Below are 13,836 nucleotides of genomic sequence, written 5' to 3'. Positions count from 1 at the left end.
CTACAACGATCACACAGTGGCTATTGGAAAACAAAATTCGTGTTGGACAGTGTTTTTATTAAGTATAGATACAAGAATTAGAAAGAATTAAATTTGAATATTAAACCCAACTACTTGAAGAATTAAAAAGAAGATTAAAAGTATAGAGAAAATAGAATGGAAAAAATTGTGAACTAATTATGTTATCTACGGAAGGTAATATATTTTTTACCTGCATCTCTTTGTTGAAAATCCATGATTCTTTCGCAAGTTTGGCTGCAATTATAGGATTTTTGTAGAAGTCGTTTCGCAACTCGTTGGGTAAGGTATCTTCTACCGCTGAATTCAATAGATTAGCCGGATGAGGATACACAAAACCTTCAGGAATGTAGTATTGTGGCATAGCTGCACACAATCCTACGACGACCATAAACATCATAATTGCGTTCATGTTTGAATGTAGAATTCTGTGAAATTATATTACAATTATTTTTAACTTAAATCAATTTGACACTATAGTCATTAATAAATAGTCTATAAATTCACAGATAAAGAACTACGAACATCCAAACCACCGAATTAGATTAAAAACTTTCAGGTGGACCAATTATCTACACCTATCAAAAATTTCTCAAAAGGATTACACGTAAGTTCTTCTTATTCTCAATAATTTTTCTACACATTATACTTAACAAAAGAAAATTCAAACCACTAACAAGAAATTTTTTCTGTTAAGTTAGGGTTTGCCAAATGGTTCAGCTAAAAAATTGGTGCCAAATCGTTGACTGGAAGTTTCCTTTCGCTTCCCGGTACCGCGCTTGCACTTCCGTGCTCCTCTTTTTGATCTTCTTTCTTCATCCACTCACCTCTCGCGCACTGCACTCCACCCGAAGGATCTAGTTATTTCTCAGTCGCGTGTCTAACTGAAGTCAAGATCCGTTACAGTGTTACTTATATAGTAGATGGCAGTACTCTTGAAGCTAAGGTTACGAACGACTTTTCTTGGTCATTATCCGTCTTCCGACTGTACCTCCATGGACCTCACAGACCGACGAGGCCGCTCTGTTTCTCCTTAAAACGTTTCAAGGGTGAAGATCCCTTCATCCGCGATCACCGGTTACTTGTTCATCCACGACCTTCTCACTGTTTCTTGATCCAGTTTACAGGCTCAGAAAGGAGGTAGTAGATGTTAGGACACCCGATATACTGTTGCGTGTGGATTTAGTGTTATGAATCATTAGACATTTGTGAGAGGGATTGGAAGATTTAAAATGTTGACTGGCTGTTACAAATTTTGGAAGAAATTCTGGTCAGGATCAAATACAGTAACTTCTTTCCAAGCACGTTCGAACTTTACACCTTCCAAATTGCATATTACACGACGATTTAAAACAGAGGCTTTTAAGAAATTCATAGCATGTAATTCGATGAACACCATGCCAGCTGAATTATTCTTTGAAAAGAAGTGAAAAGGGAAAGAACCGTCCCAAAATATTTACGAATTCCTTGCGTTTCATTGATTTGTATTATACGTTTGGAATTGTAATGTTGTAACAAGTATTGTGCACTTTCATTATTTAATAAGCAATTTAACACTTTATCTACCGGAAGCCTATTAACAGGGTTTTTTTTTGACAGTGTCTGCTGTTAAAGAAAAACCAATTAATAATTTTTTTATTATTACAAATTCACATATAACTTAGTTGAAATAATGAAAGTTAGATGTACTTTAATTAAGAAGAAAGGTTACACCTTTTAATCTTTAGTTATTGTTAATTATAAGGTGGTATTGATTTTATTTATAGTCTGTGGATAATGTGTTAATTATTCAGTATTTATATTATGAATTATTGTAAACGAATCATTGAGAGTTGAATGAACTATTATGTACTCTGTTAGTTTAGTACTACCTGGTGAGTTTCAACCGCCCACGCAGGTTCTTGTGAATTTTTTCACAGTTTTCCGGTTTATACATTACGCGTAATCATGTTTCTTCGGCGACAGTATCCGGGTTCGACTACGTTAACGAGACTGCACAATTCACAATTCCAAACCTCTCTGCCGTCTTGCAACGCTATGCTATTTCACTTTCTTCGCTCACGTTCGGATCCTTTCTTTTTTCGAAATCCTTGAATCAAGGGGTTTCCCTAGTGCAACAGTGCCCAAAGTAGGCTAATCTTTGAGAATTTTTCAAATGAAAACGACGAAACAGATTCATGTAAAACTTTTCGGATATGTTATACTACATTTAAGGAATATATCAGTATCTTTTCAACCATAAAATTTATAAGTAGACTGCGGAAGTTTATACAGTTACGATATGCAGTGAATATGCAAAATATATGTACGATGTATGCAAAGTATATTCAGGATACAATTAATAAATAAGCACTTGCGTAGAGACTAGAAAATTTGTACAATTGTATTTAATCAATATATTTAACATTATATGTGGATTACAGAAACTGTTATAAAAAAAATTAATGATATACTACAAAACAATGTAACATGAATATCAAAACCTTTAAACGCCTTTGCAACTGTATTAAACATTTATTAAACTATATTAAACTGTATTGAACATTTTAATTATTAAATTATTAAACTATTATACTATATATATACAATATACATATATGTATATACATATACATACATGTATTACTTTATATCCAGGTTTTACGTATACTAATTAAAACCACAGTTAGTTAACTAAATTGTAAACTTACAATGACAAAATTGAACAAGTTCTAATAATTACTCGAGCTAATTTGTGAACAAATTCTGTATATGCAAAAAATGTAAAGAATATGCAAGATATATGCAATATGCAAAATAAAAAGCTATATTTTTGAAATGTCCTAATAATGAAACATATTTCGACAAAATCTCATTTGTTTCGTCTATTTCTCTAAAATATCCATTTGCATAAACTTTCACAATCTATTTACAAATAATAGCATCTCAGCCATTCTGTGGTAGCTTCCCCAAAAAACGTTTGTGAACGGTAACTACGATTGTAGTTGTTACAGTTATCTAAAACGAAAGAACTGAAACGATTCTTAATCTGTACGAGTGTAGCTAGACCTAGAATCGTGGAAAAATACTGAAAATTAAAAAAATTATAGCGTTTTCATTTCTTTGGTTCCATTTTTAAGATAAAATTGCGTAGTCTTTTGAGTACCAAATTTTTTGTTTTAAACGCATCGAAAAAGTTTTAGGTTGAATGAAAACTATACATCTACTGAATGTATTCCCAAAATTTCAAATGAATCCGGCCATGCGTTCCGGAGTTATCATGGTTACCAGCTTCAGCAATATTATTACGAAAAGAATGCCTTTAAAGTTTTATATACACATTTTTAGTTCGTAATTTGAAATTAATTAATAATTTTTTTAGAGAAACCCCTTAACACTAGAACTATCAAACTCCTTAAAATGACGGATCTCTGATTTTTTATTTTAAATTACAGAAATTATTAATTTCATTGAAATGTATGTTGATTTCTGTCGCGATGAAAAGTAATTTTGGTAATTATTTAGAAGTTGGTCCTCCTCACCGATGTTCGTGACCTTGAAATATGTTGTCAAGGTCATAATTCTGAACAACTTTTCCCTATACATGTTACCGCCGTTCGGCCTTAGTTTCCGAGATATTTGCAAAAATCTTTAGTTAAACTTAGATTACGAGTACACTGTATTCCGGGAAAAATGGAGACTGAATGGTGATTTAAAGAATGATTGAAGTGGTTTGAGGTTAGGGTTAGGGTTAGGGTTTTGTTTTTGATTTTTTCACGTTATAATTACTCTTTCTTTCACTTTTTATATATTGTATACCAATTATTCATTTTGTTTTTTGTCAGAAATCGTTTTTTGTCAATCATGTCGCAAAATGCCATTATACGCTCATTAACATCATGTTGACGTCGGAATAAAAACTCAGCTATATATATTCCACGTAATGAGACGTACGAGTTCCATAACGAGGAATATTAGCTCTCGTATCACGCCATGTACGCTCTAAACCTAAACCTAACCTAACCCTAACCCTAACCCTAACCCTAACCTCAAACCACTTCAATCACTCTTTCAATCACTATTCAGTCTACATTTGTCCCGGAATACAGTGTACTGGTGACATAAGTATAACTGCAGTGTTTTACGAATATCTCGGAAACTAAGGCCGAGCGGCGGTAACATGTATAGGGAAAAGTTGTTTAAAATGATGACCTTGACAACATATTTCAAGGTCACGAAAATCGGTGAGGACAAACTTCTGAATAATTACCGTAATTTTATATGGTAGTTTATGTTTCATTCTTTATTTATTTATTTTTCTACTTAATTTTTAATTTGTAAGTAAGTTCGATTGTAACCTCATCGAACGCTGATAGTCATAAAAAATCTTTTACTTTAAATTAATAATACTCTGTGCAAGCTCAAGAATGCTCTGTCCCCAAAGTGTTAACTAACAAAAAGAAGCTAAATTCTTAAGTTTGCACAGAGTATTATTAATTGAATCCTTGAAAACCGGACCATGGAGAGAAACTCCATTTCAATTTAATTTTGTATGTCATATTATTTTCATTTTCTAAATTTTACACTGTTCCTTTAAAAATTATTTTCGAAATATATGAAACACTATCGCTTACAAATTATACATTTAACTTCAGGTTAATCTCCCTATATGTATACAGGGTGAGGAAAAAGTACCGAACCGGTGAAATATCTCGAAAACAAGACAGTTTAGGAAAAAGTATTTGATACATAAGTTGTGGGGTTTCAATAGATGCATCAGTCAGTCAGTGGTACGTATTTGACCTTGAGCGTAAGTATGGAGGAGCTATCAAGGTGAAGTTAAAAATTTTAAATGTAAACCCCCACTTTTTATTTAATTTTCTTGTAGCTGACATTGAGAGCTTTTCCAAACACTTCCATGAGCTTATTTCGGTTGAATACTTTTCGAGATATGAGTCGATAAAGTTCAAGTACCGCCGCGCCAGTATTAGCAATAACCAAGGTGAATAACTAACGAAATGAGTTTAATAACCGTTGATATGTTGATATACCACATACACACACACGCACATAGTGAGGTGTAATCCGACCATGCAACCTTCACGCGGTACACCTTGGCTACTGCTACTGGCGCGGCGGTACTTGAACTTTATCGACTCATATCTCGAAAAGTATTCAACCGAAATAAGCTCATGGAAGTGTTTGGAAAAGCTCTCAATGTCAGCTACAAGAAAATTAAATAAAAAGTGGGGGTTTACATCTATTGAAACCCTACAACTTATGTATCAAATACTTTTTCCTAAACTGTCTTGTTTTCGAGATATTTCACCGGTTCGGTACTTTATCCTCACCCTGTATATTACGTAAGTTTGGGTTTCGACCAGACCTCGCTCTTCAAGGGTTAAAGTAAAAGTGGTAACAATTCCATATAACAAAAAGAAGGGTCTCGTTTACAAATTAATTGAATCGTTCAGGTTTATACAATTTTCTAGAAGGATACAATTAAAATTCATTTACTTTCATTTGTTAATGATTTTAGACGTTCTGTGAAAGATAGGTAAAAGATACAAAGGAACGGATACGCCGTGGTATTTAGGCCAATGTTATGTCCTTATAGGCAGTAGCCAGAGGCAGTGGTTACCCTTGTCGGAACTGACTTGCCTGTTACAGGAAGTTGCTTTTTAGTATCGCAAATAATACGTACAATTCAATGAGAGATCCAATGAAAGGAAAGCGTTGACGGAAAAAATGAAAGGCAATGGCTGAGGAATTATGCGAGACCTTGTACTTGAATTGGCTTTTTGATCGTCTGGATGCATAAATTAATTGTAAACTGGTTTTTATATCGTTCGAGGATATTGCTCGGCGAGTTTAAACTTTTTCTAGTTGCATACTACAAGTAACATTTATTTAATAACTTCGTTAATATACTTCAAATACTGCTATTAAAAATTTTAATGAGAAACAGAAGGCGAATGTTTTATAGCAGTGTGAGTGTAAAAATTTGATAAAAAATAGAATTGAATTCTTTTTAGTCTGGGTTAGAATTGTTCACAATTAAATTTGTAAAAATTAACTATTGTATAATGATATTTTATTTTTCAACTTTATCTGATTATCAAGGTAACGATTGCTGTAGAAAAATAAAAAATTTTTAATGAGAAAAAGAAGCCAAATATTTTACAGTAATGTGAATGCAAAAATTTGTTACAAAATAGAATTGAATTATTTTTAGTTTAACTTAGAATTATAGTCAATTAAATTTGTAAAAATTAACTATAATGATATTTTATTTTTTAACTTTCGTTGAATATTAAGGTAACAATCGACGTTGAAAATAAATCAACCACTAGTTCTCGTTTCCGTATTTTATATAAAGTTTTTCACAATACAAAATACAAATATATAGTACAAAAGTTTCCACATGTTCATAGGATAATTTACGTAAGGAGTACACAAGTTAGTCTATAACACTTTCCTGAACAAGTGTAAAAAGCATACAATTACAAGGATCAACGAACTGTTACAATTTTAATCCTCTTACCCAACTTATCTTAATCATTCAGGTAAGCTCATACAAATAAACAAAAATAGATGAAAAACAATTTTTGATAAGTTTCTATTTTTCAGATCTACTATCCTGTTTCTGAACGCACAGAAGTTAGAGTCATTCCCGGTTTAATGGTAGTATTCGTAAGCTGGAGAGAAAGTCTTCTGGTAAACTGGAACTGCAGTATGAGCGATGGTCGATGTAAGAGCCTTCCCGACGATTGGTACGGAACCGTGAACCTGAACGTGGTCGAGACGTGCTGTTTTAATGAGGGTGGGTTGATGCACGGATACTCTTTCAATTTTCGTCGCTGGTTCCACGACGTTCACTTCTTGAAGAGTTTCGATGGGTCTGCTAACCACGACTCGTCGTGTAGACACGCGTTCGTCAGCCGAGTCCGCATATTCTGGAGCAGGAGTTGCGGAGATTACCCGACTTCTTATCTGACCGGCGTCTCCAACTGCAGACTTGGCGAGTCCGAGATTACCGAATCCCACCTGTAAGAGCATTTCTCTGTCAGTAGATGATATTTAGAGACTGAGTACAGTAGAAGTTGGATAAGTGCCCGGGTAGATCCATTGGATAACTACGGGGTCCCCCTTGAAGAACTGCGAAGCTGGACCAGTAAATAGTGCACCCTAATCTGAACTGGAATATCGATGAGACAATACTAATGCAATAATAAAACTTTTTGATTTTCGATTTTTTTTTTCAATGAAATTTTGATAATTATTTAGAAAGATAATTATCATCGATTTCGATGATTTTGAAATCTATTGTAGAAATCAACATTTTGAACAACTTTTTCCTATACACACAACCGCGGCTCAGCCTTAGTTTTCGAGATATTGTCGAAAAAGTATTGCATTGAATTCTGCCTACTCACGTGCGTTCTCACGTAAGTACTCAACATACTTACGCGCCAGGACGGGATCACTGCTTCTCTACTATTTCTGTATACATAAGATGTGGGCTTAAAAATCAAATTTAACTAATTTCAATGATTTTAAAACTCAGCATTGTATACCTGCTCGCCAGGAGGTGACCAGGATAGTACTTTGACCTAGCCTAACCTAATTCACTGGATGAACTTGTAGAAAAACGACCCCCCCCCCCCATCCGATTTCGATGACTTTTAAATATGTTGTAAAATTCGTCATTTTAAGCATCTTTTCTCCTATGAGCTATATGTCGGATTTGAATAGTTTGCGAGATATTCGCGAAAAACTATGAGTACATACTACTAATCGTAAATTGAATATCGTTTGTATGTATACGTCCGCGTCTGGGTGGGCGTCGGCAAGAGACCCTCGCTTATCTACTGTTTCTGTCAACAGCACTACCTATCCTGGCTACTGTCTATATAACGGGTCAGCTTAAAATCAAAGTTAATTACTAATTTCAATAATTTTGACATTGAACTTGCGTGACGGGTCGCCTAAAAGCGGCCGGAATATTAATACAACCTAACCTAACCTAATTTAGATATATAAATAACGGAAAACATTATATTCCATCAATATTACTATTAATCATTGTGCACTATAAGATTGTCTGCCGTTCGTACTAATGTTGGCGGTATTTTATTTCTTTTGTTATTTATACGTCTGAGTTAGGTTAGGTTAGATTACATTAATATTCCGACCGCTTTATGGCGACCGGCCACGCCAGTCAAACGTAAGAATATAATTGTAAAATATAATTTGATTTTTCAGTTCACTCGTCTCTTTCCCAGGAGCGAGACCACATGGTGTTGCTTTCAGGAACGATAGGCAAGCGAACCGGCGCACACGCGATCATGGGCGCATGCGTATAGGCACAATTCGCCGCAGTAGTAACAATATTCTCTCGCGAATATTAAGCAAACTAATCACGTCCGACATATAGCTTAGAGGAAAAAAGTTGTTTAAGATGTCGAATTTTAAAACATATTTAAAAATCGTTGAAATCAGAGGAGTAGTTTTTCTGCAGGGTGATTCTCTCGCTACGCAAGACATAAGTCGTGCCGCACAATGGAATCCCTGTTGTTCCGTTTCTTGTCTTCGTCTCAGCCACAAACACACACAGAGCAGTCATGGGTCCGGCGATATGGCCCCTGGGTCTCTTTACCCGCAAAAACAGCAGGGTTCGATTGTGCGGCACGGCTTTTGTCTTGCGTAGCAAGAGAATCACACTGTACAAGTTCACCGCTGGATCCACGCTATCAGTTGGTTCACGGTATGCTTATGGTCCACTCTCGGCCCAGTAAAATATAATACAATGTAATGTATAAGCATATTCATACTATGCGTAACGCTCCAGCTTCGATCCGATCACGCTCCGATCCTGATCAATCACGAAGAACATTTTCCTGGAGCGTGATTGGGCTTGTCGGGACCTGTTTCGATAATGTGAATAGTCTTTTGTTTCAACGTCGGTCCGTCTTCAATCATTTTTGCAACTAACTCGCAGTGCAAAGGAAGTATGTGCCATATAAAATTTAATACTTCATAAATTTTTCTTCATCTTTCATTAAATGACGATACAACGTATATTTGCCTTCACTTTGTCTCATCATTAAACTTGGATGCACCCATATACTTCTATTCATATTCTTTCGATTTTTTATGTTTTTTTTTTTATCTTTATCTAAACGAATAGCTATAATACTGGAGCACGAACAATTCCAGACTGAAGAATGCTCGAAGTTCGAAATCTGGCAGAACAAAAGTAGACCAAGTGCGGTTGGAATGTGGTATAGCAGTATGAATAATTAGTAATTATCGATATCTCGCCAACCCCACCGATTTCGATAATTTTTTAATATATTATTGGGATAATGATTCTAAACAACTTTTTGCTATACATATAACCGCGGCTCGGCCTCAATTTTCGAAATATTTGCAAACGAAAGTTGCTACTATACCAATGAATTCTGCGTATACCTATACGTCCGTGGCGGTGTGTGGATCAGCATAGGACTACCACTTATGTATCTCCTCTTTCTGTAAGCATATTCCGACAGCGTAAACTTAAGGAGTATAACGAGTGAACTAAAAAATCGAACTTGACTGATTTCAATGGATTTTGAATTTTGGCTTGCAAAGGCGACTGCCTCATGGCGGCCGGAATATTAATCTAACCTAACTTAACCTAAGCTAATTCACTAATTTAATTTTAGTATTAAATTAGGTTTGGTTAGGTTAGGTTAAATTAATATTAGATTTTTAAGTTCCACCCGTTATGTACACTGCTTGATGGGTATTTACCATGCTGTGTTTACAGAAACCAGCCATCCCATACTAACGCACACATTGCCACGGACCTGTACACTGATTGTGAGTTGCGTTGATTCTATCGCAGCGTGTGACTCTAACACATATTCACGCCGGCAGTGGATTGGCTGCAATCCTTCCTTCGCGTGCCCTTCGCCCATTGTCAGTGTAACGCAGAATTCACTGTAATAGTAGCAATTTTCTTTTGCAAATATCTCTAAAACTAAAGCTGAGCGGCGATTATATGTATAGGAAAAAGTTACTAAGAATTATCATCCCAATAATATATTAAAAAACGATCGAAATCGGTGGAATTTACGAGATATCACTAATTACCGCAGTATGGATACGGTAAGATTTTACCGGTCTCAGAGCGGACCGTGAACCGACCGATAATATAGATCTAGTCTAAATCCCCTCACATTGTCCCTATGTTGTTCTACCCACTTTGTCCACCGATTTCTTCCTACGTCTATGTTCTCTTCATTGGAATACGCAACACGCAGCGCTACTTCCTTGATGAAAGTTCAGTTTATAGTAAAATAATATAACTTTCTTAATTTTACTTCTTTTTATCCACAAATTTTTTTAACATGTTGAGATTTTTTTAGTTAAAATGAGACCAAACACGATAAAATTTGGATCATATTTACTTATTTTACGTACAAGAAAACATTCCCAATGCGAATCTTTTTTCGTCCATACAGTCCAAATTATGTCATGTTTGGTCTCATTTTAATCAGAAAAATTATACCAATATGTTAAAACAATTTGCATGTACAAAAATCTAAAAATAAGAAAGTTAAACTGTTGTTAATTTCTTGGTTGCTACGACTTTCATGCCATCCTTCTCTTTTGTGACTTGTCGCCGCTGATCAAAAGCAGCCGCGAGGTTCGAGTAATAATATCGGTTCTATCCATATTGTCCACTTTCGCTTCCCAGTTTACGGACAATGTGAGAGGATTTACTATAATTGCAAATTGCTCGTCGATCTTCAATACCCGTTTCCTAAACTAAAAAGGTATTTTAACGCAATTTCGTTAATTTCTTAAATATAATGCAAAATCCGCTGCTTCATAACTGTCCGGTTTGGGTCCTGAATTTTGACTAATTATCCAACTTTTACGGTACTACACCTTACCAGTGGAGCTGAATAAATAAGAAAATATTAAGAATTTGTTAAATTACCTCAGCAACGTTTCCACGAGCAGTGAGCAACTCGAGCAGCCTGTTTTGATTCTGTCTGTCCTCTTCAGGAGTGGAATTAGGACTTACAACTACGTTTGGTGATGGATCATGAGCAACAAAGGTGTCTTCTGATTGTGCACCATTGAAGTTGAGTCTTGTTTGCGCTCCAGATGCGTTAGCCTGTATTAGAAACAATTATTAAGTACCTTTCATTATTATTAAGAGTAGAATTAAAATCGTACCTGGTCCTGTACTGCACGATTACGGAATTCAGGATTGTCCACGACTACGGTTTCATCATCACTAGGGGCTGGAGTAGAAGAAACAACTTGCTGGCCAATTGCTTGTACGGATTCATAGTGGGGATACAGAGATTGGATCACTGCTGGTCCTTTAGGTGTCTTCGAGGTTGGTTGGTCCAATTCGAGCACGGCTGATCCAGCTGGACGAACCACAACGCGTTCCTCGATGTCGAAGAACTGCTTCTGAATTGCTGGACGACGGACCTAACAAAAGATGATAGTAGAGATACTAGATACCTGAAGGTAGGATGATTTTATTAAAACAAGATGTCGGTAGGACAGAATTTAAGTAAGATAGGTGATATTAAAACAGTTTCTAATAAAGACAGCTTAGGTTAGAATAAATTTAATAAAAAATGACAGTATGAAGATAGATTTCAATAAAATGGGTGATATTAGGGTACATTCTAATAAAGAAAGCTGAGGATAGGATAAATTTAGTAAACAAAGATGTATTCGTTAAGTATTTGTTAATTAATTTTAACAAAGAACAATTTTCAATTTCAGGTGAAAGTGTCATAGATGGAAAGAAGAATGGAGAACTGAGGAGAAGTTGATAGGAAGAAGTTGAAAAAGCCCTCCTAAGGAGGAATTATGACTACCAAAACCATAGTAAAAGAAGATTATTATAAATAAAATAGAGAACTTCTAAGAATAAGAAGAGGATAACATCCCAAAAGAAGAAGAGGAGAGCTTCTCAGAACAAGAAGAGGAGAACTTCCCAGACCAAGAAGAGAACTTCCCATTTCAAGGAGAGCAGAACTTTCCATTTCAAAACGAGGACTTCCCAGAACAAGAAGAGGAGAACTTTCCATTTCAAGGAGAGGATCTATGTACATACTTAAAGACTTCAATGACTTACTTCAAACTTGCGGGTCGAAACGGCTGGTTTCACTACATCCAACTGCTTCTCCAAGAGAGCATGTTGAGCTTCAATTTTCGTTACTGGCACATGAGATACAGTGGGCACGTGTTTGACATAGGGCACAGCAGCTACTGCTGGCACTTGGGCGGTAGCGTATCCAACATGCTGAGCCTCGACTCTAGCAGGAAGCCCGTAAAGATGTGCCTCAGGCTCGACATTGTTGATGTAGGTTACACCTGCCGGATTCAAGTAAGGCATTCTGATGGACACAAAACCGCTCTGGCCACCCTGCAGCAACGTGGCTGCCACTGTCACGAAGATGATTCCAAACTGCATCCTATAGTAACATTCAATTTAAAATTGATATTATACAAAGAACAAGTTGAATAATTCAGGAAAATTCAATATTTGGAGAGCAATTATATAATATCCTTGCTTGCTTCAATTTTTTTTAAAAAATAGATCTAAAGTATGAATTATTTAAAATGAGTAATTAGTATTTAGATTGAAGATTAGAATCAAAACAATATTACTGTATCGCTATTAGTATACTAAAAGTTTCTATATCTTCCAGACTGACTCCTGCAAGAAGATAAGCAATTAACACATTGTACGTTCCTCAATAAAAAGAGAATGCATCTTACAGCAGCTGTCAACGTTCACGGAGATACTCATTATGCGAACTATGGTTTATTATCAATTAGTAGTTTGATAAATACAGGATAAACACGAGTTAAGGAGCCTTCTTAAAAGCTTATAATCCTGAAACGAAGTTACCTTGATCGTCGATGGAACGATGTGCGAATCAACGAAGGGATGAAACACTCTGTCCCGACAATGGCAGGAGTCGTTGCTTATATGGCCACGGGGTCGTACAGGGGGCCCCTTCTCACAAAACCATCGTTCCGGTACCCCTCCCATATGAACAAAGACTCAAAGTTGACCAAAACTGGGTCGGTCTACTTTACTTTTCCACGTGTTTAATCTTCGAAAAATTTGCTCCCTCATAGGAATGAACAGCTATGAATCTCCTGTCTCTATGCCTCGATTATTAATTTATTACTTTCGCAATTTCGTATTGACGATTACTGGTTTTCAGTTGGGTGGTCATTTCGAGATTCCTTCAAGAAAGATTGATGTTCTTGAATCTTGGATTACTGCAGTTTGCATTTTATTATAAATGACCAAAAATGATATATTAAAATAGTATTCAATTTGAACATTATTTAATGATTAGTGTATTCAGTATAGTAGTTCTATATTTTGTGCCATTTTTTATCATTTCTTATCATTTTTGGTCATTTTTAGCTTTGAGTTTTGAACACTGCTAAATGTTTCTTTAAATCTAATTATAAAGATTAACAGGATTTTTGTAAAATAATTTTGATTATAGTGTGATCATTTCTAAAAAATCTTTTGTCAGCTTTTGCTTTTAATTTACCCAAGCAAATGACCACTTAACAGCAATACAAATGATATTTCTTAAACACTGCTGAATATTTCTTTAAATTTAATTATAAAGATTAACAGGATGTTTTTAAAATAACATTGATTATAGTAAGATCATTTCTAAGAAATTCTTGTCTTAACCTTTGCTTTTAATTTGCCCAAGCAAATGACCACTTAGTAATACAAATTATGTTTTTTTCAACAACTTTTACTTTCTTCTTAGGTGGGTA

The 13,836-nt window shown here is 35.3% G+C and overlaps 2 protein-coding genes and 1 long non-coding RNA gene across 5 annotated transcripts in view; 1 reads left to right on the top strand and 2 right to left on the bottom strand.

The window, feature by feature from the left end:
* Window positions 1-1,657, bottom strand: part of LOC114881035 — a 3,177-nt gene extending 1,520 nt beyond the window's left edge. Inside the window, exons 1-3 of the mRNA XM_029197640.2 lie at window positions 1,010-1,657; window positions 696-902; window positions 212-446 (exon numbers count right to left, since the gene is read on the bottom strand). Of these exons, the coding sequence (XP_029053473.1) occupies window positions 212-430 (219 nt within the window). The 5' untranslated portion in view covers window positions 431-446; window positions 696-902; window positions 1,010-1,657. The remainder of the gene's footprint in view (window positions 1-211; window positions 447-695; window positions 903-1,009) is intronic.
* The window catches only part of LOC114881037, a 26,765-nt gene extending 20,048 nt beyond the window's left edge, over window positions 1-6,717 (top strand). Inside the window, exons 1-3 of one of the 3 annotated variants that reach the window (XR_003790205.2) lie at window positions 553-625; window positions 6,432-6,563; window positions 6,628-6,717. This is a non-coding gene — a long non-coding RNA (uncharacterized LOC114881037). Of the gene's footprint in view, window positions 1-552; window positions 626-4,200; window positions 4,242-6,431; window positions 6,564-6,627 lie in introns of those variants that run through there. The other 2 variants (XR_003790204.2, XR_003790203.2) reach the window with 2 other exon arrangements.
* LOC114881036 lies at window positions 6,557-13,836 on the bottom strand. The gene is made up of 4 exons (XM_029197641.2): window positions 12,155-13,836; window positions 11,233-11,496; window positions 10,991-11,170; window positions 6,557-7,044 (listed from the first exon to the last, which is right to left on the bottom strand). The coding sequence occupies exons 1-4, from the start codon at window positions 12,491-12,493 to the stop codon at window positions 6,676-6,678; spliced, it is 1,152 nt and encodes a 383-aa protein (XP_029053474.1). The 5' UTR covers window positions 12,494-13,836; the 3' UTR covers window positions 6,557-6,675.

The sequence above is a fragment of the Osmia bicornis genome, chromosome 8 (assembly GCF_907164935.1).
Source record: "Osmia bicornis bicornis chromosome 8, iOsmBic2.1, whole genome shotgun sequence".
Classification (NCBI taxonomy): domain Eukaryota; kingdom Metazoa; phylum Arthropoda; class Insecta; order Hymenoptera; family Megachilidae; genus Osmia; species Osmia bicornis.
The sequence above is the reverse complement of the archived record's forward strand: the minus strand, read 5'-3'. Positions and strand labels throughout refer to the sequence as shown.